The sequence below is a fragment of the Zootoca vivipara genome, chromosome 4 (assembly GCF_965207765.1).
Source record: "Zootoca vivipara chromosome 4, rZooViv2.hap1.1, whole genome shotgun sequence".
NCBI classification, from domain to species: Eukaryota; Metazoa; Chordata; class Lepidosauria; order Squamata; family Lacertidae; genus Zootoca; species Zootoca vivipara.
Genome location: NC_142587.1, coordinates 64,373,732 through 64,399,493, shown reverse-complemented (window position 1 = coordinate 64,399,493; position 25,762 = coordinate 64,373,732). Strand labels below are relative to the sequence as shown.

Here is a 25,762-nt window from a genome sequence, read left to right as displayed (position 1 = left end):
GTTCAGTCAAACTTGGGTAACTTGAGCGCCATAGGAATCTTTCCATGCTTGAGCACTAGACCTGCATAGTAGCGTTGAAATACAAAGGCCAAAATTATGTGTCTCATCACCCCATTTATTTCACTTAGTTTAAGTCTGTGTTGGGTTAAACCTTTGCTCAGGGAAGGTCTGTAGCACAGAAACCTAGCTGAAGTAGCTTAAGCATTGGTTTCATTTTGTTGAAATTCAATCAGCATCTGATTTCTGCAAAGTGTGGCAGAATTGGTCAGCTCTGACTCCCACCAGAGAACTGCATGGCCACCCCATCCTAACTGCAAAGAAAGGTGAATGCAAGCTTCTGTTTTATCTTGACAGGGCTGTCACTTGCACCTGTTCCCAGGATTATTTCTCCCACCTTCCATAGCATTGTTTTGTACACATGAATTCAGATCCAAAAAGGGTGCCCTGTGTGTGAAAATCTTGCTAGATCAGGGTGAATGGATTTAGCCATCCATTGGTTAATTTTCAAAGAAAGAATAGCTGGTTTTTGTTTCTTTTAAGGCAATGGTCCAAAATGCTTATTCTTCAGCAGCTCTTAAATATTCCTGTGTATTTCAGTTATACTTCAGATTGGAGGCTTCCTGTTTCCGGTGGTGAGAAATGGCTGACTCCCATACAATAGGACCTCAGCCGTGCCAGTAATTCAGGGCTGGTATGGGGGTAATTAGCGCTGGCAGACTCCCCAGGGTGGGGGAGGACTGTCTCATAGACCGAGTCCGAGATTGTCAGCTTGCATCAAGGTGCAAGTGGCAGGACACTGGGTTCCAGAGCACGACATGGCTGGCACTCTCCGAAGCCACTCTCATAGCCAGAAATATCTGTTTGATAAAATAATTAGATTTGGACAATAAACAGATAAAGTCTGGACCGAAGAAGACTGAGAAAAAAACTGCAGAATGGCACAGTCCCTGGTGTTTAAGCTCAGACTTCAAAAAGATTCTCATCATGGTATTTGGATTACGGAGGTGATTGGTACATTCTTTTTTCTTCTTCTCAATAACAATTGTTTTTCTATGCCAAGCCGCATTAAGAAACATTTTTGTAAAAAAGTACAGATGGACTTTTATTAAGTATTCAATTGTGCAGCTTTGCTTAAACTTGAAAGACTTGATAAAGATAGAAGAACAAACAAGATGGCGCTTGACACAGCACAGAAAAATGAGAGTTCCTCCCTTTTTCGAAGGAAATGGGAGATGCTTGCTGGCTGACTTTGTAGTGACTTGAGACAATAATTTGGGATAACATACAGTGCATCTGTTTGCAGGATTTCTTCATTATGAGCAAGAGAGGCTAAATGGATGTCTAGCAGCCCCCCTTCTAGGGCCCAGAAGGGGGGATTTTGTGGTCTCCGAAAGCTGATCGATCACAAATGACTTATATCTGTGGAATACAGTTCACTTACATTGTAATATTGCAAACAGTATGTGTAACATCAAACGACAGGCTTGGACAACAGCCCGGATTGGAATAACTTAACAACATGGGAGTTGCTGCGTCATTAAACTCTAAACAATAGACTTGGACAACAGCCTGGATTGGAAGATTGGAATGAAGTCAGGAAAAGCTGCGCTGGCAAGTAGACAGTTGGAAAAATACATATTTACAAATAAAGCTGTATTCGATGGATGAAAGGATATATGATTTCTGACATGATTGAGAATCACATAGCCAGGGACAGAGAACTTTAAAGTGTTAAGATCGGAAGGTGGAAAATAGAAGAAGAAGAAGAAGAAGAAGAAGAAGAAGAAGAAGAAGAAGAAGAAGAAGAAGAAGAAGAAGAAGAAGAGGAAGAAGATATTGGAGATATACTTCAAGAGGTCCAGACTATGGGGAGCCCGGAAAAATTAATAATTTGGACTGTAATTTGGTTTATTATTTTAGTTTATTGTTTTTAATTGGATTATGATTATGGATATGTTAATTGGCTGTTTTTATCGGGAAATTAATAAAAATGATTTTTTAAAAAGAGTTTGAAGAATGAAGCTTACATCTTAAAGATCACATGCTATATTTTGATCACTACAGGCATCCTGCCTTATCTTAAAATGCAACCTCAAGACTTTTTGCTTTTAATGAGAACTAACCTCATATGCTGGACTGGCACATATTGGATCTTCCCATTTGCAGGTGCTGAATGGCAGTAACTACATTAAAAGAGTATTAAAACTGAATTCATTTTACAGTAATTTCACTTGATCAGTTTATACAAGTGCTACCCAAATGTTATTCAGTCATCAATAGGTAAGACTTACCCATGTGCCGAACTACATAATGAGAGTAACAAATATTGTCTGATAGGAACCTTCTCTTTCCCCTTCACAAAAGACATACAATATATTCCATATTATAAAATATGGAAAAATAAATTATATTAAATGTTGCTATTGTATTCCAAGAAACAAATCAGTACTGTTGTCATGCCTTTAAATAAATTACATTAAACACTAAGGAAGTTTTAAATCATGTTTTAATATTAAAAACTAGAACAGTTCATGTGAACAATCTCCCCCACCCCACATGCACCATATCTGAGCCTTCCCAGTTCAACTCGTGTTACTGAAACAAGCATACCACCCACTTTTTATAAATGTATAGAGTTGCTTTTTTTAAAAAAAAACCACGAATCTAACCTCAGGATGTTGAAACTTTTATAATAAAAATATCAATCCACAGTCATATCAAGCTTCCTACTCTACCTTTTTTTTGCTGCATTCCGTATTTTTACCATTTTGTTGTATTTACAAAATGGTAATTGGCTTGGGAATCTCCTGTTCAGATTTGCTGTGTGCACATCTAAACTATGCTGAGATGTGCAAGTTCCCTGCTCAAGGACTGCATAGGCAGTATGAATGGAAGTTACAAAGTCAATAATGTTTTCATTTTCACTATCAGTTATTTATGATATGTGAAACTTACTCATAGTGGAGGGCACCTTCCATCTCTATGTAACAATTGGGCAGGAATCTTGGACTGGAGACACTGTGAGTTCTCCTCAGGGTTAATGCTAGCAAGTTAGCAGCCATAGGAAAGGAGTGGGGACACTGTGGCCCTCCAGATGTTGTTGGACTACAGCTTTCACCTTCCCTGACCCTTGGTAATGCTGGCTGCAGCTAATGGGGTTGGGAGTCAGTAACATCTGGAAGGCCACAGGTTGCCCATCCATGCCTAAAGAGATGCCCCCACATTAGGAGCCTATTGAACTACAAATAGGTGTGTGTTATTTGAAGTTAGCCCACAGTTACACTAATTATACTCTGTCAATGTTAATACATGTCCTGGGATACCCACTGCAATGTGGCAATGAACACAGGATGCCAGGGACTGAGTTAATAGATGGTGGAATGGAAGTGATTTCAGGGATGAGAAATGGGTTGGATTAACTTTCCAGAGATTATTCTTCATCCTCTTCAGTAAAATTATTCATGGGAATGTGTTCTTGCTTCCCATTATAGTACAGGGTTCAACTCATCAAGCTCCTACTTCATTGAGGAACTTCAAGCTCCTACTTCATTGAGGAACTTCCTGAGTATATGTCTGGGTCCTGGCCATGACACCCAAAAAATCTCTACCTGAAAATGGCAAGATAGAATTATATAGGAGTGTCTAATGTAAGAGAAGTTGCAATCTTATACCACCTCTATTCTATTGTTTCTGTGTTAAGTTTTCCAAAATAGGTGATTCACATTTCTGTTACTTTATCAAGGACCAGCTGACATGTGCTTGGCTCTCCAAAGTCACAAAGCACACGTACTTAAGCAAAAGTACTTGCCTTTCAGCCTACTCACAACCTGATCTTTAATTTATTATAAGGAAATGCTCTCCAGGGACTTCAAGCAGAACTTGTTTGCAAGTAGACATGATCATACAGTTGCGATTAACAACAACTTATATACACAAGTCCTTGGCACTGTGGAGTGTTTTTCAAAGCAGATGTACCTAGAATTGAAGTGCTAGTTACTGTTAAAGCAAAAAGTGTGGGTGGGTGTATTCGTGAGAATCTGCCAAGTTGGTGTGGCTTATTTCTAGAGCACTTAAATGTTTGGTCCCTAATAAGAGAAGTGCAGTTATCATGTATTTTATTACTTTGAAAAAACTTGGCAAGGTAATTCAAGTTCAGGGGGAGGGTCTGTGGCAGAGGAACCACCACTTCCTAAGTCCTGGCAGGCTTGCACTGGTGTATACATAAAGTGAAGAGGAGCATTATCTCCTTATATTTCCTGTGGCAGAAAAGTTTTTCCTAAATTCCCTACCACAGACTGTATATAAGGAGGGATTAACTAAGACAGCTCCAGGGCTGGCATAGGTTTGCAGTTATTTTGGGGCGACATTGGAGAAATAGGAGGGCCTTGATCCTGTGAATCCATTATTATTATTATTATTATTATTATTATTATTATTATTATTATATTATTATTATTACCCCACCCATCTGGCTGGGTTACCCCAGCCACTCTGGGCAGCTTCCAACACATAAAAACATAACAAAACATGAATCTATGCCTGGCACACACCCAGCACTCCTTTACATTGCCTACTGCCTCTGGCTCCTGGGCCAAACTGGGCCTGCCAGCTGATGGGCAGGACAGGGTCTATCCTGCATAAGGTGTGCTGCCCTTGTCTCTGCAAAGAACAGGATTGTGCAGCCTAGGCAGCGGGTGATGCCTAGCTCATCAGCTGATGTTGTTGTTGTTGTTGTTTAGTCGTGTCCGACTCTTCGTGACCACATGGACCAGAGCACACCAGGCACTCCTGTCTTCCACTCTTCAGCTGATGAGTGGAGATTAAATCTCTTTCCCTTCTTCTTTAAGTGGGAGAGGTGGAACTACTGCTGCCCAATCACTTAACAGCGGAGCAGAGTAAAGTGCCATTTGAACTCTCACTGCAGTAAGGAAGGTTTCCAGCAGTGAACCTCTTCATCTCTAACCATGGAGAGGCATTCCATAGTATCCTATGCCCCACACACCCCTTAGCTGCCCTTCCTGGGAGTTTCGAATTGCTCCCTTATTCATTGTCAGGCAGCCCTATGATACTAACCTTACAAAGTCCCCATTTTTTTGGGGGGGGGGACCAATGTCCAAGGGTAAATCCATAGTCCAGTGCTCAGTTACAGCTAACTTCTCCTGCGTCCAAAATCTTAACACTCTATTCATTTAGCGGCCTTGGTTGTCAAGGGTTTCAACTGTCTGAGGTATTGTTTTTCTGAATAGAGTTACGACTATGTTTGCATATGCAATCATTACAGTTCTGTGAAGAGCAGCTCCTTTTTGTTTTGAAACAGACACAGACTGGAATGCATAACTGATATCATTATATAATAAACACCTTAAATAATAAAAAGCAGAACCTGATCCCAGTTATATGTGCAATTCTTTTAAACATTGGTAGTAGAAGCAAACTTACAATGTGTTTTAGGGCCATTCTGATAAATAACCCTAATATTCCAATAAAAAGAATCAAACTCTTAGACCTTTAGATTTTACAATTAATGTTCAGTATGGTAATTACTTTTTATTAAAAACAACTATTTGCAAGTCCAATATTTTGCCTGATCCTGACTTTTAAGGAATTTACTTAATTTAGGAAATGTGGCTGTCATTCTCCAAAATACAGATTGAAATGGTTCTAATCTTAACGAGGCAGTAGCTTTCTAGTTTGTTTTCTTCCTTGAGCTTCATCAACACCTGAAATATATGAATATTAAAATAACTTTTTCATCTTTTGTCTTTATGTTCATTTGACTGCTATGCTAAAATAATTTGCTTTACAAGTCAAGTCATAAAATTTGTTAAATGATATGTTTGCAAATTATTTACACAGCAATTAGAATAACAATTTCAAAACACAAGGTACATGGCTTCAAAATGGCAGTGTTATTAAACCTAAATATAATGACAATTAATCAACAAACAAACAAATAGATAATTTTTTTACAACCAATAAGTGGCATCAGCACATACCTATCTTTCTATATCATTTTCAAAATGTTATGTATTAAACAACTCTTGCTTTTCACCCTCATCCAGCAATTTGCTCTGAGTAATCCCAGATTGGGAGAGCTTCACATTTCAAAGAAGAAAGCCAATTTGCATGCACATTGCATGCACATTCACTGATCATTTCATATGAAACATCTCCTTCAATTGAGCTGACTGTGAACATCACACACACACACACACACACACACACACACACACACACACACACAATGCTTCTGCTTTTCATATGCATCTGAGCACCTAAGGAGTTTGAACTGGAAGTTTGTGCTCTTTGGCATTAAACTATGCCCATCATAGATTATGACTATGTTTATGTTTGTGTCTTACTGGCAATTGCTAGCTACGTGTCAATTTTAGAAATCTGACTTGCTTTCCCCTTGGATCTGCACTATTGTTTACAGTTATTTCCTTTTACTATACTTCCACTTATATTTAATTTGCACTTTCCTTTCTTTTCTTAAATTGCAATGCAGGAATAACTGTCCAAAGGAAAGCCTAGCATACTGATCTGCAGTCCCAAGGGGAAATGAAGCCATTTTCCTTTTTTGAAATTAAAGATGAAGTAATCCACATTTACTTGAGAGGTGTTATTATTTTCCTCATTTGAGATCTACTACTATGATAATATGATGTTCCATGTAAATTTTCATGTGCTGGCATGCCTATAAGTTAGTAGTATAATAAAATGCTCAGCTCTCATAACTAGGGTGTTTTAAGGTGAATTGCATTCATATGCCATCTATTTGCAGAAAGAATATGGGGTTTGGCAAAGCTACATGCTGAGCAACATAATAAGATATTTGTACAACGTACAAGTTACTGATGATTATTGTATTTTATTTTTCTATGATTTCCTAAGAGGCATTATCAGGTCTTACAGATGGAGTAAGACTATTTATTAAGATATTTATTAGCAAATAAAAGTACAGTACTGGTGGTTATTTCTGAGTTGAATTTTTTTCCCATTTCACCTAAATCTTGCAGAATATGATATGTACATGCTAATAAAAGTGCATAAAGGACCATAAAGAAACCAGCTACATATTGTATCAAATCTCACCTGCATTAGAGCCAATAGGAACCAAAATAACCTCAAGCAGCAGCATTAGGACCAGGTGCCAAACCAAGTTCCCAGATAACAGTGTCTCATGTGTCTCTTTATGTGATAGCTGGATAAATGTTTCTCTTAAAAAGCACAGCTAGAGGCCTTTCTCCCCTGTGGTTTATGAGCCTGTCTGTCTTGCATCAAAGCAGGTGAGAGGATATGAACAGTGAGGTCATTAGCTCTGGCTTGTATTGCTCTTGCAGGGTAACAAGCAGGCTCTAGCATGCAGTAGGTCAGATTTTTTTTCTTCAATTTCTATCTTGTGAAATAGAGGTGATGACCTCCATTTTTCTCTAGCTTGTTTTAAGACAGTGGTACCCAAACTGGCCCCTCCCCACCATGGACCACTTGAAAATTGCTGAGGTCTTGACAGATTACTTTAATTCAAATTGTAATGCAGTAAGAACATAAGAAATAAAATAAGCTATAAAAATACAATTAAAAATCAATATGAATATTTGATGCCATGGATGTGCATTAAATCCACAGACATGTTGCGGACCACTTGGATTAAGTTTACGGACCACTAATGGTTGACGGACCACAGTTCTGGAACCCCTGTTTTACAAAAAGGGACGAGACTATAAATGTAGTTGCTTGGTTTATTAAATTTGTACATCATTACCCACTAAAGAGAAAGAAAAAAGTGAGTCCCAAAATGATTTAGTAGAGATGGAGGCTGCAGTACTAAGCGTTCTTATTAGGAATACCTTATACAGTAGTTAACTTAGAGGGGCTTCCAATCTAAGTCAATCTGTTTAAGACCACACTGCTGGTTCCAGATGTAACTCAGTAATTCATGTATTGGCTATTTATAATTGTGCTGTTACAGCAGCTGTCAAAAAACAGTTGAAGAGAAACTGGTTTCAGAGATAGAACCCTAATGGGCTCTGTTTGCATTATATTTCTGAGCCCAGGAGATTATATTTTTTAAGAACGTAGGCCTAATCTGGTATGAAAAAGGAAGCTCTCTACACTTTAATTCAGACTTGTACATGAAGATAATTCTGATAGTCTGCCTGGTATTTCCTAATGTATTTATGTTCCCTAATATATTTGCAGTGCTTTATAGGTTACCTGGGACGCGGGTGGCGCTGTGGGTTAAACCACAGAGCCTAGAGCTTGCCGATCAGAAGGTCAGCAGTTCAAATCCCTGCGACGGGGTGAGCTCCCGTTTCTCAGTCCCAGCTTCTGCCAACCTAGCAGTTCGAAAGCACATCAAAGTGCAAGTAGATAAATACAGGTAGGTACCGCTCCAGCAGGAAGGTAAACGGTGTTTCTAAGTGCTGCTCTGGTTTGCCAGAAGCAGCTTAGTCATGCTAGCCACATGACCCGGAAGCTGTACGCCAGCTCCATCGGCCAGTAAAGCGAGATGAGTGCCACAACCCCAGAGTCGTCCGTGACTGGACCTAATGGTCAGGGTTCCCTTTATCCCTATAGGTTACCTATAACCTGAGCATATTTGTCGATATTAGGTTTCCACTTCCACTAAAACTATTACAACAGTTCTCTTTTATACTGCCCATATGAATGCAAGAACTGAGTCTGGTGAGTCTACACACCTGCTTAGTTGTTGTTGTTTTTTAACATGGAGGGCAAAGGTTCTAGTTCTTGTGGGGAACCTCAGGCCTGAGAACTGAAAACGGCCCTCCAGGCTTCCCTGTCTGGTCTTCAGGAGGTCTCTTCCGAACCAACACCTCACTTGTCCTGCTCTATAGTCCACCTTGAGTGCTTTTGCCTGGATGAAATACTGTATGTCCTCTGGCAGATTCAGCAGATGATCTTGGGCCAGTCAGCCCCTCTTGGCCTAGCCTGTCTGGCGGGCTTGTTATGAGGCTTTGAAACTATGTACGGCCATTTGAATTTTGTGCAGGGGCAGTGGAGTATAAATATAATACATAAATAAATCAGAACATAAGCTTTCTTAGACCAGAGTCCATTTCATCAGATGCATTATCCTTAGTAGGCCATGACAGTTTATGCCATAATAATAAACAGGTCATAATACAGCTGTCTTTCTGGAAGTTGTGTCGGTATGATTTTTATCACACCAATGAAGAGGATCCTGCTTGTTTTATTTAAAATGTTGCATTGGTTCCTTCCAACACTCCAGCCCCATACATGGAGCATTTTGATAGGAACCAGAAGTGTCATGCGGCAGTAGGGTTTAAAAATAAAACAAAAATGCTGTCTTCTTCTTTCTTCTTCTTCTTTGGCGATCACTCGTAGCCGAGTAAGATTGTCTTCCATAAACACGGTTTTAACAATGGGTCCGTAAGTGACTGTGGAGGCCAACTCTGGATCCACACGTCCTTCCACAGTGGGGACATTGGTTTCCAGGCGGGAGTTGATCACGGTGTGGATTTGCCAACACTGGTGATCTTTGCTTCTTCCAGTACACTATTAGTTCGCATGTCTTCCCAAATGATGTTGTCCTATACCTCAGGGGTTGCGATGCTCATAGAGATAAGAAAGTATAGAGTATCTCACCAATTTTTGAAGATATAACCCCTGAAATAACTGCGAAAATGGCTTTTTGCGGGTGAAGTAAGAGCCGTTTAAATTCAGAAATTCAACGAAGCTGTGCTTTGGCAGGAACATCTCTTCTTCCCTACTCAGTATAAAGTGGCAGCCAAGACATCACATGAACTATGATCAAATTTGACAAAACATGAGCCAGACCTGTATTTGCTGTTGCTCAGTTACAGCACTTCTTCAGTATTGCTCTCTATAGGTAACTCACACTTCCCTCCCGACAGAAAGGGGAAACAGACGATTCCAGAAACTGAACATTGGACAGATTGTGAGTCTATAAGGGCGATTTCCTCCCTCCCTTCCCCCTCCGCCCATCCAGCCAATAGCATCCACTGACGTCAGGGAAGGTTGGAGGGGGGGGAGGATCAGAATACAGTAATAAGCATTCGGTCTCCTAGGCAACGACGCAGGCGTCGGGAGAGGGTGCGCGTGGGAGGGGCTCGCTCTTCCAAGGCCTGGCCGGCGGCGGAGACTGCGTTTCCCTTCGTGAGTAGCGCCGGCAGTGTTTGGGCGGTTTGTTTCTACCTCAGAGGGCAAATAGGAGACGAGGGGAGCATGCGCGGGCGGAGGCTTCGACGGCTTGTCCCTCAGGGGCCAGCCTAAACCGGTGCCGGGGTGGGGGGGTGGGGGTGCGCCGTTCTCTTGTCTGGCGTCGAGCAGTTATGAACTCTAGTATTATTAATGGCTTTTTTCCTGGCATTTCTTCCGACAAGCTAGGAGCAGTTTCGTTCCCCTTCTTCCCTTTCATCCTTACAACAACCCTGCGAGTGCTGGGTGAAGTTCACCTCATGAGCTTCATTGGCGAGGAGGATGGGGGCGGGGTTGTGTGTGTTTTTTTATATTTATAATTCTGTTTTACAATTTAGAATACTCATTGAAACATCCTTAAAATATCACTGACTTTCATTAATCTCTGTCCATGGTTCATTTTGCATATCATAAAAGCCTGCATAGTTTACATGAACTAAACCATTCAGTATTCCATTATTACATCCATCAAAACTTATTTACACTGTTGAATTTAGCTTAGTGCTGCCAATGTTTTCAAGTGACACAACCCCCCCCCCCAATATATTCATTTTCCAATCTTCTCTAAACATAATGTTCTCATAGCTGCCAAGTCCGGATCGTAAAGATCCGGGATCGGCAGCGCGCGCACGACCGGAAGTTGCGTGACGCAACTTCCGCTGGCGCTTCGCCCTTCTATGGGCACCAGAAAATGGCGGCGCCAGCGCCGGAAGTCGCTTCCGCGCATGACCGGAAACACGTAAAAGCGACTTCCATTTTCTGATGCCCATAGAAGCCGCCATTTTCTGATGCCCATAGAAGGGCGAAGCGCCACCGGAAGTCGCGTCACGCAACTTCCGGTCATGCGCGGAAGTGACTTCCGGCGCCGGCGCCGCCATTTTCTGGTGCCCATAGAAGGGCAAAGCGGCACCAGAAAAATGGCCGCCAGGAAGAATCGAATTTAAGGGACAATGCCGGGATTCTCTGCCAAACGGGAGACCGCCGGGAAACGGTGAGAAAAAAGGGGTTTTCCCGGCGGATACGGGATACTTGGCAGCTATGTGTTCTTCTTGTTCTCTTATTCTATATGTTAAATCTGCAAGCTGTGCATATTCCATCAGTTTAAGTTGCCATTCTTCTTTAGTTGGGACCTCACTTGTTTTTCCAGTGTATGTGTGTGTGTGTGTGTGTTTTGGCCAGACCTCAACAAGAAGTGAACACTGGCCACAACAACCTCTTCCCACCATACAGATTCTATTATTCTGGCACCTGGGCTGAGTCAGGAAGCCTCTTAGCAAGTCAGGATGAAGGAACTCCACAGGGAAAGCCGCCTTTGTAGGTGCCCTGCCTCACCTCTGCCTCTTGGGCTATGAAACCAAATTAAAAAAATTCCTTCCAGTAGCACCTTAGAGACCAACTAAGTTTGTTTTTGGTATGAGCTTTCGTGTGCATGCACACTTCTTCAGATACACACTTCTTGGGTTTTCGTGGTTCTGCTTCCCTCACCTTAGTAGCTTCTGAGGGATGGAGGGGACTCACACAAACACACACACATGTGTATATCGTCTTGCATGTGAAATGGCTTGTGGGCAGGAGCTCATCACCCTACTACGGGATTTACAAGCCAGTCCTGTTCACTTCTCCTTGGAAGAAGCTACCACTGTGTTGACTGGATGTTCACTAAGTTTGTGCAGTATTGCATGCAAAGGGAGCAGCCCCCATCCCTTCTTACAAATGGTTTCAGCCCCAATGAATTCAGTGGGCCTTGCTTTTTGCTTTCTTTCTTTCTTTTGAATACTAGGAATGGGGGAGGAATTCAGTTCGCATATAAAGAAAGGCAAACCAGCCTCAATTGCACTTTCCAAAAAAACAATACAAGAACTAAAACTCCGTTATCCATCAAAATGTGAAAGGGGGGGATTTAAAATGTAAAACAGAATTTGCAATGTCGACTGCATTAGATATCATTGTAAATAAATTAACTAACCTGGTTACACAAAATAATCTATCTGTGATAATGCAGGTATCCATTGAACTAAAGAGTGATGCTTTAGACAGAGCGATAAGCAGCCAGGCTGCTTTGTCAAGAGACTCTTGCCAAATAATCAGCTTATCTTCTACTTGCTTAAATTAACCAACCTGCTGACACAGATTGAAAACATTTTCTCTTGGGAGTTTGTATGTACATATGTTTTAAGCATCCGAAGATTTTTGCCTTCATGTCCATCTACAATAATTTCAACTGTTTTAAGTAGACATATTATTTGCAAACACAGGTGTTGAGTGTGCCATTATATCAAAATTATGGGATTATTTGACAAGCTAGCAGGCTGGCTTGGTCTGAAGAAGAAAGAAGTTCATGTTCTGTGCCTTGGGTTGGACAATAGTGGCAAGACAACAATTATTAACAAGCTAAAACCATCTAATGTAAGTAGTCCTTTTTAGTATGTTACCTGCTTGTTTGCCAAATCTTGTAGTAAAGATAATGCTCATATTTAGATACATGTATAGAAAGATTTCATTTGTACCATATTGAAATACTAATGTTCAAGATGGCATTCATCTTTATACACTGTTTTTTCTTTTGGAAGTAGATCACATTATTATTAATTTTATATACGATGTATAATTCTAAACTGCTTGTACAAATGAGAATTTTCTTAGGTAGTCCTATTGTGTGATTTTCAGGACCCTATCCATGTTTATTCAGAAGAAATTCCACTATTCAAAGGGGCTTTACTCCCCAGGAAGTGTGTTCAGAATTGTGATTTTACCCATCTAATGAAGAAGAAAGGAAGCTTCCTTATTGGTTTTAATACAGAAAAGCAGAGCAGACCTCAGAAAAATGAATTAAATAAAAATGTTAAACATTACAATACAAATCCTTTTCTCAGGAGATATATTTCAGAAATAGCAGAGATTAAAAGTGAATTTATTAAGATCTAATATGAGGCATACATTGTACAGTTGGAAATACATGATTTATGCTGCCCATGTTTGGGTTTTCACAATGGCCTGTAAACAAATTTAAGCTGAATCAACTATTGCTTAGGAAATTAACACTGTTTATACATACACACCCTTTTGCACACATGCAGATATGTATATGTTCCTTAAATGCTATTATAGCTTTCTTTAAATAGCTTTTCCTTAAATAGTATCTGTGATACCTTGACTCTACACGGCAAGAATGAATATATCATTAAGGTCTTTTCAAGTTAATATGCTTTGACATGATTTCAGCAAAAGCTTATTGTGTTAAACAAATATAACCAAAACATTAGCATACTGGTTTGTTACTTTCAACTAGTACAGAAAGGTCACACTTTTTTGTTAAGCCATATTAGATTGAAAACATTAAGTACTTAGTCACTAGCCGTGCTAGCACCTAAATGCTAAGCCAAACCATGACTAATTATGAACAAGCAAGCATGCATCTCTCTGGAGCAAAAGTTGTGGCCTCTTTGCTCCTCCCTGGTTTTGCTCTGCCATGCTTCCTGGTTTAGTATTATGTTCAAAACTGCACTCATGGTTTGTCTCATTCCAAACAAATTGCAAACTGTAGCCAAGGTTTGCTCTTAGTTTACCATTTGTGATTTCTTTGGGGGAGACAAACCATGAGTCTGGATTTGGATGTAACATTAAACCAAACCATGGCTCAGCTCCAGATAGCAGAGAAAGAGCAAGTGGCTATGATTTTCGCTCTGAGTACCTGCATGCTTGCTTGCTCACACTTAGCCATGGTTTAACTGAGCATTATGTGCAAACTGTACAATGGTCTTGGGCTGAACTCTGCGTGCATTGCAGCATTTTCAGGTCCCCTTCCCAAAGCAGTTGCCATCCCCATGCCACTCCACAAAACTGTACAATTTGGGAATTGCAGTATGTTGCTGAATGAAGAGCCATGTTTTATGGAGAGAGGAGAGAACCAAGAAAACCCTGGTCATGGTTTATTTTAATGAGTCTTCTCTTATGTATCACTAAGTTTGGATCCAACAAAATGTACCTGCTGTCTTACTGCTACACCATCCAATAAGGGAGCAGGTGGCGCTGTAGCCTAAACCACAGAGCCTATTGGGCTTGCCAATCAGGAGGTCAGCAGTTCGATTTCACACAACGGGGTGAGCTCCCGTTGCTCTGTCCCAGCTTCTGCCAGCCTAGCAGTTTGAAAGCATATCAGTGCAAGTAGATACAGTACATAGGTTACCACTGCAGCAGGAAGGTAAATGGCAGTTTAGTCCTGCTGGCCACATGACCTGGAAAGTTGTGTATGTAGACAAACGCTGACTCCCTCTGTCTGAAGTGAGATGAGCGCCTGAGCGCCGTACCCCATAGTTGTGTTTGACTGGACTTAACCATCCAGGGATCATTTACCTTTTACCTTTTACACCATCTAATGTTTCTTAAAAGCTTGTATATTCCTGCAGTATCCATAGGTTGCCTGTTTAAGTATTGGTACTACTGTTCTCTGCTACCAACACAAACATCATACTGCATTAAATAACTGATTTAAATAAGCTAAATATTCACAATACTGCTATCTAGCATGCATATAGCATTTTAGCATATTCTGAGCAATTCACATACTTAGCCAGCATTACCGGTAGTTTAGCATGATGTGAGAATGAGCCATAGTGAACCATGAGTGGAAAATATATGATGCCACATGACATTTTAAACTATTATTTATTTGGATCAAGAGAATATATTACTGATTTTTAGTATTAAAATTGAACATGAATTTTTAAAAACAATTTTGTTTTCTTTTGAAGGCTCAAACTCAAGATATTGTTCCCACGATAGGATTCAGTGTAGAAAAATTTAAGACATCTAGGTAAGACCCTTTTATTTCATTATGTTTATATTCTATATGATTATGTATTAGACAAGAGAATTGTCTTTCTAATAGGCTGCATTAACTATAACATTTGATTTGGCATGGAGATGTAATGCTATGTGTAGTATTGTCATTGTGACAATCCTGTGGGGATGGGATCACAAATTGCTAAGACACAGATTTCTTGTAGAAAAGGTCTCACATATTTAAGTAGTACTGTTGAAATTTTATGCCTTTCATATTAATGATTTTGGGGACCCAGGTGGCGTTGTGGGTTAAACCACTGAGCCTAGGGCTTGCTGATCAGAAGGTCGGCGGTTCGAATCCCTGTGACGGGGTGAGCTCCCGTTGCTTGGTCCCAGCTCCTGCCAACCTAGCAGTTCGAAAGCACGTCAAAATGCAAGTAGATAAATAGGTACCACTACAGCGGGAAGGTAAACGGCGTTTCCATGTGCTGCTCTGGTTTGCCAGAAGCGGCTTTGTCATGCTGGCCACATGACCTGGAAGCTATACTCCGGCTCCCTCGGCCAATAATGCGAGATGAGTGCGCAACCCCAGAGTCGGTCACGACTGGACCTAATGGTCAGGGGTCCCTTTACCTTTACCTTATTAATGATTTTAAGTGTTGGAGAGTCTCTTTAACTAGATTTAAAAGCAAACATTGTCCAGGAGCCAAGCAGCTCCCAGGTTGAAGCTTGTCCAGCAGAATTGTTGACTTTTCCGTTTGAACAACGTGCCCCATGCCATAATAAAATTGCTTCTGAAAGTTGCCTCAACTTCAAGAGTGTCTTGCATTATAGCAAGGGTGGGGTACCTCTGGGCCCCAGGCCTAATTAGTCTTGGTATCAGCATGTTTACTTAGTAGTAAGTCTCACTGAGTTCACTCAAACGATTTAGTTAGTCAGAAAATAAATAGTTGCACTAGTGGGAGCCAGCATGATTAGCCTTCCTAGTGCAATGAAGGTATACTCCACCAATCAGCTCTGGGGGGTTGGGAGAACCCCCAGAATAAAGTGTAGGGGATAGAGAGAGTGATCTCCTTAGTGCTATTTTGGATTCAACTGTTGGTTTAAGAATCAATAGTTACTTTTTTGTTTTTTAAGTATCCAGTTTTGATATTTAATTGAATATGATGTGTTGGCATACAAGTTAATATGAAGTTTTCTGTTATCAAAAGCGTATCAATAAGTTGTTCAAAATGAGTCAGAAGTGAGCATTACTATGTTCAGTAGACTGGATAATAATTGTACATTCAGTCTGACCCCTGTGTTTTCCTCCCTCATGGTTTGGATTTATGGACTACTTAAAATGAGGCTGCATTTTAAATTTTAATATTGTATTTTAATCTGTATTTTAATTATTTCTTTTCTTTTCTTTTATGTCTTATTGTAATTTTATTGGTGTTAGCTGCCCTGAGCCTGGTTTTGACTGGGGAGGGCAGGGTATAAATAAAAATTTATTGTTATTATTACATAGCCATCAAAGTATTTCAGTTTTAATTTTATATTTTGTTTGTTTATAGTTTGTCATTCACTGTGTTTGATATGTCGGGTCAAGGTAGATACAGAAATCTTTGGGAACACTACTACAAGTAAGTTCTTTTTTATTGTGAGACTGAAATTTGCAGTATTTGTACATATTTAGAAACTACAAGTCTCTCATCATTTCTGTATGAAATTTATGAAGGTGAATTGGAGTAATTGCAAAATATGATAATGATACTTCTGTTGTGACTTAAGTTAATATTCATAGGCTTGAAAAATAAAAAAATGAATACTTATGCATAATTAACTTTAAGTTAACTGGTGTTTACAGCAGTCTTTCCTAACCTCATACCTTTCAAAAAATTTGAATACAATTCCTACAAGCTCCAGCCAGCACAATCATAATGGGAATTGGAGTTCAAAATATCTGCAGGGTACCAAGTTCTGTGTTGAAGTACCCTTGCAGCTCACTTGATATGAAAAGTTGGTCTGCCTTGCTTTAGAAGTACTATGTTTATAAATCTAAGCAAAGATTCATGTTTGTTTTGAAAATAGCTTGTGTTCCAGCATATGGGACATAATGTTTTTTCTAAGAATCTAGAAGGAATATGCTGCTACCAGTTAGTACAATAACAAACAACACATTGAAGTAGGATTCTGTTAATTCATTTTGTTACTCAACATTTTAGGAAGCATCTAATTTGCTTCTTTGCTTTCTCTAACACACAGAGATTGCCAGGCCATTATTTTTGTCATTGATAGCAATGACACACTAAGAATGGTTGTGGCCAAAGAAGAACTTGACACTCTCATGAATCATCCAGGTGAGAAGATCCTTTATCATTCACTCAGTTCTATTCCTACTATATGTCTTTGACATGAAACAACTATTTTCTTGGTAACTTTATACAGTATTTGCATATAAAACCTCCTTGTTTTTCTCCCCAGTAGATAACTAGAATAAAGATTTCAGTATGTTTTCTGTTAATAGGAGTATCACAAGTATAATTCAAGATAAAATTAATTTAATATAAGGATGCCAGAACAAATTTCAGAAATAGAGATTAATTGAACTTGCATAAATTTTAAACTTTAAGTCCCCTAAACCTAATGTGCTGTAACAGCTTGTGGGCAATTCAGTAAAAGATTTTACCACATTGGTTTCCGACAATTTGCACCAACAAGGCAAATACCTTTAGGTTGGGCCTGAGACACATCCCTGCAGCCCTCTTCACACATAGGATGCATCTCTGGCACCATCCTGAGCTTGCGTGACTCCTCAGCTAATCCACTTACGTCTGTTTGGACATCTGTAAGGGAAAGCCTACTACATCCATCCATTCATTCTGGAATCCCAATCATGCATGGTTCCAAAAATTCATGGAAAGCCTTTGTACATAGAAATCTACACATGCAAAGTTTTTCCTCCTGAGAAGTCATGTGAACTTGGTGAGGAGGCTGAAGTGTGAAGGGAGCTTGTGCTATACTTACTGTGAGAGAAAACAGTGACTTTGTTTTTTTAGAGGAGAAATTGATTCATGTATAGAAATATAATGAATGTAATGTTCACTGTGTATATTAATTTGGAAAATATCTATAGAAGGAAAACTACTGTTAGGCTGCATAACTTGTATAGATATCAGTGGTGTGTTACTGAGCCTCCCATAAATGTTTTTCACAAATCTTAAATTGATATGTTACATGGGATGGGGTCCAATGTAGTTGCTGAAATAATTCACTTTTATCTAACTGAACATTGAAATTGGGCAGGGGAATAATCTAACAACTGTATAATTCTGTATAAAACTATACTGGAGATAGGATTTGGCTTTTATATTAAAAATAGATGCATTCAGCAACAGCTGTAAGTAACAGAATACTGCCATATATATGGTTGTATTTCTATTCCATAATATAGTTATTTTACATCTGTGGAAGTAACTTCTCTGATGTTAGTAGACTTAATAAAAACCATGAAATAAGATTGATGTTGATGAAATTGTTATAGAATATTTATGATATATTGTACCCTATACTGTATATTGACTGCAAAGCTATAAACAAGATTATAGGTTTTTTCTTATCAAATAATTTTCCTGATTCTGTATTATTGATTGGAATATTTTCACTAATTTGTCTTCAAGTGCAACTTTAACCATGGTCAGATCTCAGCCCCAGAACCTTTTTTCAGAACAAGAATCGAATCCTCACCTGTGTGAAGTAATACAGTACTGCTATTACTACACTAAGTGTGTCTTTTCATGTGCCTTTTCCTCTCTAATGAGCAGTTGCAGTTAAGCATACACTGAGAGCTCAGTAAAACTGACTAGCAGGGTAGATGATATGGCTCCCAGACAGGCTCAGTGTCTCCTTGTTTTTAAAAAATAATTCCCTGCTTTTAGTACTTGCTAGATATAATCCACAACAAGTTTAGTATTTTGGTCAGTTCATATATCTTGTTACATTCTTGCTGCATGCAAATGTGCCACAATCTCATAGGAGATTTTGAAACCCTGTATCATATCTACAGCTTCTGAGGTTAAGTTTGAAAGAAGAGCGTCTTAATGAAACACTTATTTTAAAAGAGTAAGGATATGACAGTGCATACTTAATTATAAAGGGACCCAGGTGGCGCTGTGGGTTAAACCACTGAGCCTAGGGCTTGCTGATCGGAAGGTCGGCGGTTCGAATCCCTGCAATGGGGTGAGCTCCCGTTGCTCGGTCCCAGCTCCTGCCCACCTAGCAGTTCGAAAGCATATCAAAGTGCAAGTAGATAAATAGGGACCGCTCCGGCGGGAAGGTAAACAGCGTTTCCGTGCGCTGCTCTGGTTCGCCAGAAGCAGCTTTGTCATGCTGGCCACATGACCCAGAAGCTGTCTGCGGACAAACGCTGGCTCCCTCGGCCTATAGAGCGAGATGAGCGCCGCAACCCCAGAGTCGGACACAACTGGACCTGATGGTCAGGGGCCCCCTTTACCCCTTTACTTAATTATAAACTTTGCAGCCTTAGACATACATCTTTGGGGATGGGTACTTTCGGAACTGTACTGAAACATGCACTAGAGATGCCATGGCCCAGAGTCTCTATCTTAGTAGGATAAAACCTTCAAAAGATGGCATTAACAGGTGAGCAGTGTAGGTATATTGTCTCCTTGTAAAAAGGTGTTTATATAAAAGATGAATGGGTTAACAAAACATTATGTTACTCCTAGATCTTAAACACCGACGAATACCAATTTTGTTCTTTGCAAACAAGATGGACCTCAGGTTTGCTGTGTCTTCAGTAAAAGTATCTCAGTTATTGGCTTTGGAGAACATTAAAGACAAGCCATGGCATATCTGGTAAAATTGGCTTACTTTCATTTTGTCCTAAAATTTGTTTTAAGTTACTACCGGTAATGCTTGTATTGAGTGAAGAAAACTCTGTGATAACCAGTATACAAATACTGATTCCAAAAGCAAGCTGTAATCAGTGTCATGTTACACAGTTGTATAATGGTAATATCTATTTGTACAAGATTGGTGTTTGAATTTGCAGGATTGTTTTTCTAAGATAAACCAAGAAACTGACAGAATCTTATTAATCTCAGCAGCTTGGAATAACTCTGGAAAGCTACCAGTGTTAGCAAATTACAGCTTTCCATTTGCTTGATGTAGAGCAAGCGTCAGCAACCTTTTTCAGCTGTGGGCCGGTCTACCGTCCCTCAGACCATGCGGTGGGCCAGACTATATTTTGAAGGAAAAAATGAATGAATTCCTATGCCCCACAAATAACCCAGAGATGCATTTTAAATAAAAGGACACATTCTACTCATATAAAAACACCCTGATTCCCAGACCGTCTGCGGGCCGGATTTAGAAGGTGATTGGGCCGCATCCGGCCCATGGGCCTTAGATGCCTACCCCTGATGTAGAGCAACAATGGGTGGGATCAAGCTGTGTTTGCCCATCAGTGGAAAAGACCCACTGAAGCAATGATATTTCTCCTTCCTCACCTCCGCCTGCAGCTCTTACACCCCACCCCCCCACCCCCCAAAAAAACCTGCTCCAGAAGACTGTGGGCAATGACAAAGGCATAGAATGCTATTATTTGGAAAGTTATCTTTTCACCAACTTGTTGGCGAGTGTGCAACATTTCAAGTTACGTCAGGCTTGTGCAGGATGAGAAACAGAGAAGTTGGTTTCCCCCCACTGCTTCTGGAGGCTGAAACGTGAGCATGGGGGCTGCCTTAAATTATTTGCAAAACCTCTGTTTGGAGAAGCTAATACTTCCTCTTTAAGTACAGTAGTTGGTGGCAGCAGCAGTGGGGTGCGGGAGAGAAGTCCCCTAGCTACCCTGCTGCCATCCACTTACCTGTCCACTTGCCTATTTAAAGGAGAAACACAAGTTACTTCAAACAGTGCTTTTGCAAAAGGTTTTATTCCCCTACTCATCAGCTGATGAGTGAGGATTAAATCCTGCTGCTTTGGCTGAGCAATCCAATTCACTGGTGGGCACAGGGCATGCAGCCAAAGCAGGATTAAACCCTGTCCTCTTGTCCATCAGCTAATGTCACCAGTGGCATCAGCTGATCATCGGGTGGGTGTGGTTTGGGAAATGTGGCCTTGTGGGCTAAATTGGACCTCCTAGTGGACGAAGATGGCCAATGACCCAAAGGTTCCTTACCTCTGTAGTAAAGACTTTAGGGAAGAGGCAGATGAAATAGGAGACAGAAGCAAGGGAGCCAAAGGGAGAAAGAGATCACGGGTCAGAGGAAAGAGAGAGGGGTCAATATTGACAGAAATATGCTAAGAAATTGAGCACTTACAGTTACTTCTCTACTACTGCTACAGCCCTTGTAGTCTTATTTTCTCATATATTCCTATCGATTTGTGAGGATCTTGCTAATTCATTTAACTTTTTGTATTCTCTTCTGAACACTGCAAACACTGCTTCCACTTTGTTAGGCATTCCTTATAGGGCAGGAAAACGGAATGTGATGGTGTCATGTTAGATTTTGTTTTATTGCAAATGGTTGAAAGAAAGAGGAAATTGAGGTTTGCTGCTTTGGGCAGCAGCTGAGTATCTCAGCATCTTTCATGTACACTAACAATAAATATACTTCTGTGGGTATGATTTGATCTTGACTAACTATAGAAAATGTAATCACTTTTTCCATTAGTGTTTTTTTGTGCCATTAAAAAAGTTTATTCTTTTCTCATTTTAGTGCTAGTGATGCTCTTAAAGGAGAAGGTTTGCAAGAAGGTGTAGACTGGCTTCAAGGTACATTTCATCATGCTTTGCATTGTCAGCTTCCCTTTTCCATTCATTTTATAATCTTTTCTGTCATTTCATTTTACTTTTCCCTCAATCTATTTCTGCTATCAGATCAAATTACACAGTGAGTATACTCATCAAACTTTATATTTTTAGCAAAAAATACCTCCCTTTAAAACTTCCCATTTCAATTAAGCAAATATATGGGCAGTATTGTTACTCCTAAATTAAGACTAAGAAATAGTGCTTGTGGTCTGAGTACAATGCTATAAGCGTAGAATGTATGATTCTTTTATTTATGTTTACAACAGAAAGCAAGTAGCATTATGATGTAGATTACAAAAAGCTAAAGCATATTTAGTAAAATATGGCAGCTTTTATGCTGTGCATACCAGAGAATTTTCAAAATGACTAGATGATTTCTAAGTCTAGAAATACTGTAATTGCATTTTAAAGTCTCACTGTCTGGTCTCGTTGACTGAATGAGTCTTGATAAGTTTTATGCAGCATTCAAGCATCCCACATTATTATCCTCCACTATCCTTTGGTGTAAGTTACCATAATTAATGTTTAATATCTACTATTTTGGGGGCTTTAATAGTGATACTGTCTCTTCATTGAAATAATAATAATAATAATAATAATAATAATAATAATAATAATAATTTGATTATTTAAATGCTGCCCTTCTGACTGGGTTGCCCCATAACACATTATTTAGTAAATAAATTAATTTCTATAATCAACATTTATTTTTATTCCAATGGTTACTGTTTTGGAATGGAATATTCTTATAGGAAATTACTGGTTTACATAGTTAGAGTGGCCAACTCTTTTGCATGCTTTTTAGAAACTTTGCTCTAAGCTTTGGCCCTTAGTTGAGTACAGTGTTTTATTTAAAATACACCGCTAGATGTCAGCAGAGACTAGAAGATGAGAGGCAGAGAAGTGCCATTTATTATATTGGCTGTGTGAAGATCCCATGTTTACACACTGTAGTGCTGATCCATAAGAACATTTCTATGAAGGAAACACAGGTTATAGCTCATATTTCAAGGCTCTATAAAATAGTTCAGAAGCCTTAATACTACTGGAATTCTGTAGCTAGTATAATTAAATAAAAACAGCATTTTAACATCAACTTTATTTGTTTTACTTAGATCAGATCCAGGCAATGAAGACATGAAAAACCAGTGAGTTATGAAAATGTCATAAAGATAATTTGTAGATGTACATGGTGACCTCTTGAAGATGAAGACTTTTTATAGGTCTGTTTTCTTCTGTTGGCTTTTATAAAAGCCCAATAAAAATAATAATAAATATTTTTTGTAACAAAATGTAGTAGCTCAAATGCACATTCATGATACTGAAGGAAAAAATACATGTGGTTTGATAGAATAATAAAATCATTGTATGTAGTCTAAAAATGCTGGTGGATTTTTGAGTTGGGGGCTCAAGAGATCACATTTGACTTCCTGATTGTGCTCACCACAATGTTTCATTCAAAAATATGCAGTGAGATCAACCTTTACCAGAATGTAAAAGTTTTCTCTTGCTTAGAAAACAGCTACTTAAAGTTTACACACCATATTTCAGTAAATATTTGGTTGAATGGGTTTACTCTGAGCCTGCATGCAATCCTGTATTTTTATAAGCCGTTGTGGATGTTTATGAATAATATGTACTGTTGATATGTACTGGACTATATTGTGTTCTGTAAGAAGTGAAACAATATTTTCATAAATAAAATATGTTACTAAATGCCTGCTGTGCTTTTAAGATAATACGTTGAATATCAGCCAAGAACTAAAATAGTCTGTTACACATATTAAATCATAAAAAAAATTCCTTCAGTAGCACCATAAAGACCAACTAAGTTTAAGGTGCTACTGAAGGAATTTTTTTATTTTACTTCGACCCAGACCAACATGGCTACCTACCTGTAACATATTAAATCATATTTTTGTTTTATAAAATTTTGCAGTGTATTATCCATTTTTATGCTTGATTCCTTTAATGTTAATATTTCATTCATTAATACAATACGTAATCTGTACATCTTGACTTTTACATTAAACTAGGCTAGACCAAAACCATCTATTTAGCACTGTACAATTGGTTCTGGATGAGCTTCCTACTATGAAAGGAGAAGGTTCTAGTTCCAGTCCTCTCTTCAAAACAGTCTAATGTACACATGATTTTGTGAACTTATTGAACTTCGCACATTTTAAAGGTACGTCAAACCTGTGGTTACTTTTGATTATGTCTGATCTCTTCAAGTGAGATAGTTTTGCCTGGATTTCCTCACCCTCGCCCCAGATCCAGCCAGTGGGGAATCTGGTTTCTGAATCCACATCCAAAATAGTAATGCAGGTAACCAAATATATGTTGATATATAAATTGTGCTCCCTTCCTGTAGCTTATATATACTGGTATGATGCTTGATTAGCTACTGGACAGTTATGCCCTTCATTTTACCTGGTCACTGAACTACCGGTATGTATATCATTTAGTATTGTGTTTTCTATTTTGGGGTAAACAGAAGATGCAGTAGATGGAGGTATAATGGTAGATGGGGATCTAATGGTAGATCTTTATGCAATATTTTTAGTAGATTAACAAGGGTTTCTGGCCCCTTTACAATGAAAAGAACTATAAATTTCCTTTCTCTCCTTAAATTACACTGCTGAAATGAAATTAGGCTGCTGAAATGAAGAAAATTTGAGGTAAGCAGGAGTGAAATTTGTGTGAATGTATTATTGAACTCGGTTCAGTTCTGATAATGAAAACATATCCCTATGCTCAGAGGTCCTGGTTTTTAATTCTAATAGTATGTCTTCTGCACCTGGGTCTTGTTACAGATCTTGATGTTCTTCTAAAACACCAAATTAGATCTGACAAGCTTGACGTCTGGCCTATGATAACTTTTCACCAGTGCTTAATGCATAGTATGTTGATTAAACTAACCATATCACTCTCATTGCTGTGGTCTTCGTTGCCCACCTTTAGCTTTGTAACTGCATTGGCACAACTGCACAATAGTAAAATATAAACACTTTCTACCAATGCAACCCAACTTCCGATAGCTGGGCAAATGTAGTGTGGCAACTAGTTACCCTGCATTGCAAGCTTATCTCATGTCATTGGGTCCAAGGATACGTTTGTGGTGTTAGGTACTATTTCTTTGTGGATAATAATATTAATCCAATTTTTTTTAAATAATGCATTTTCCTTACTGCATAGGAAAGTTGTTCATAATAAAAGCTGTTCCTGTCTGCCTTCTCCAGCCCATAAGGCATTTGGTAACAGTTACCACTTAGTATATGCTTCTCAAACTCTCTTCTGATATGTAGAACAGAATTTTGACTTTGGGGGATACATAGAAATTGTATGGAAAGTGGGCAATGCATAGCAGAATGTTACTACAAAAGGCACTGTTCAGAGTCCTTGTAAATATTAATCACAGCAAATAAACATGCATAAATACATAATTTAATTTGCATGCCACCTTTCCACAGTTTGACCGCACTCAATGTGGCTTAAAACATGAAAAAGTACATAACTCCAATATAACAAAGGTAGTAATAAACAAATAAAAACATTTAAAAATACAAAGCCAAACTAAAGAATTTCTATATAAATCACAACAAAATCTAAAACAAAGATACAAAAAACCCCCAGCAACAACCACCAAAAAAAACCCCAAACAGCATTCCAGCCCAAAAGTCTGTTCAGCAATCAGCCTCAGCTTTTGTAGCTTGCAATCAGTCAGGGCTCCACCCTCCCAGGCCAGGTGGAAAAGGTCTGCAAGCAGGTCTTCCAGGACTCACAGGCAAGATGGTCCATATTTGAGCACCAAAGGTAATTAACAAAGAAGTACTGGATGTTGGCATGGAATTTTAACCTTACATGTAAGCTGAGTGAACAATTATGTTTAGACCAGAAAAATAAATAGGAATTTGCTGTTGCTGTTTTGAAATGTGTTGCTGTGATAAGTTCAGT

At 39.1% G+C, this 25,762-nt stretch overlaps 1 protein-coding gene and 1 long non-coding RNA gene across 3 annotated transcripts; one reads left to right on the top strand and one right to left on the bottom strand.

Moving 5' to 3' along the window:
- Positions 1 to 5,527: 5,527 nt before the first annotated feature.
- On the bottom strand, positions 5,528 to 10,019 carry LOC148685971 (uncharacterized). The gene is made up of 2 exons (XR_015949632.1): positions 8,703 to 10,019; positions 5,528 to 5,720 (listed from the first exon to the last, which is right to left on the bottom strand). It is a non-coding gene; the product is annotated as an uncharacterized LOC148685971 (long non-coding RNA).
- A 35-nt stretch (positions 10,020 to 10,054) lies between these two features.
- ARL6 (ARF like GTPase 6) lies at positions 10,055 to 23,521 on the top strand. Of its 2 annotated transcripts, none has more exons than XM_035116641.3 (8): positions 10,055 to 10,161; positions 12,459 to 12,609; positions 14,955 to 15,016; positions 16,542 to 16,610; positions 17,233 to 17,327; positions 19,716 to 19,845; positions 21,711 to 21,766; positions 22,921 to 23,521. In XM_035116641.3, the coding sequence occupies exons 2-8, from the start codon at positions 12,487 to 12,489 to the stop codon at positions 22,944 to 22,946; spliced, it is 561 nt and encodes a 186-aa protein (XP_034972532.1). In that variant the 5' UTR covers positions 10,055 to 10,161; positions 12,459 to 12,486; the 3' UTR covers positions 22,947 to 23,521. The 2 variants fall into 2 exon arrangements, with proteins under 2 accessions (XP_034972532.1, XP_088524165.1); XM_088668039.1 differs by having other exon boundaries at positions 10,118 to 10,188.
- Positions 23,522 to 25,762: the final 2,241 nt, after the last annotated feature.

What these genes read in the sequence shown, in the direction of transcription:
- ARL6 (XM_035116641.3), top strand. Translation starts at nt 12,487, where the DNA reads ATGGGATTATTTGACAAGCTAGCAGGCTGGCTTGGTCTGAAGAAGAAA. An exon ending in ACAAGCTAAAACCATCTAAT is followed by an intron (nt 12,610 to 14,954) that starts GTAAGTAGTCCT and finishes TTTCTTTTGAAG; the next exon opens with GCTCAAACTCAAGATATTGT. An exon ending in CACTCTCATGAATCATCCAG is followed by an intron (nt 17,328 to 19,715) that starts GTGAGAAGATCC and finishes TGTTACTCCTAG; the next exon opens with ATCTTAAACACCGACGAATA.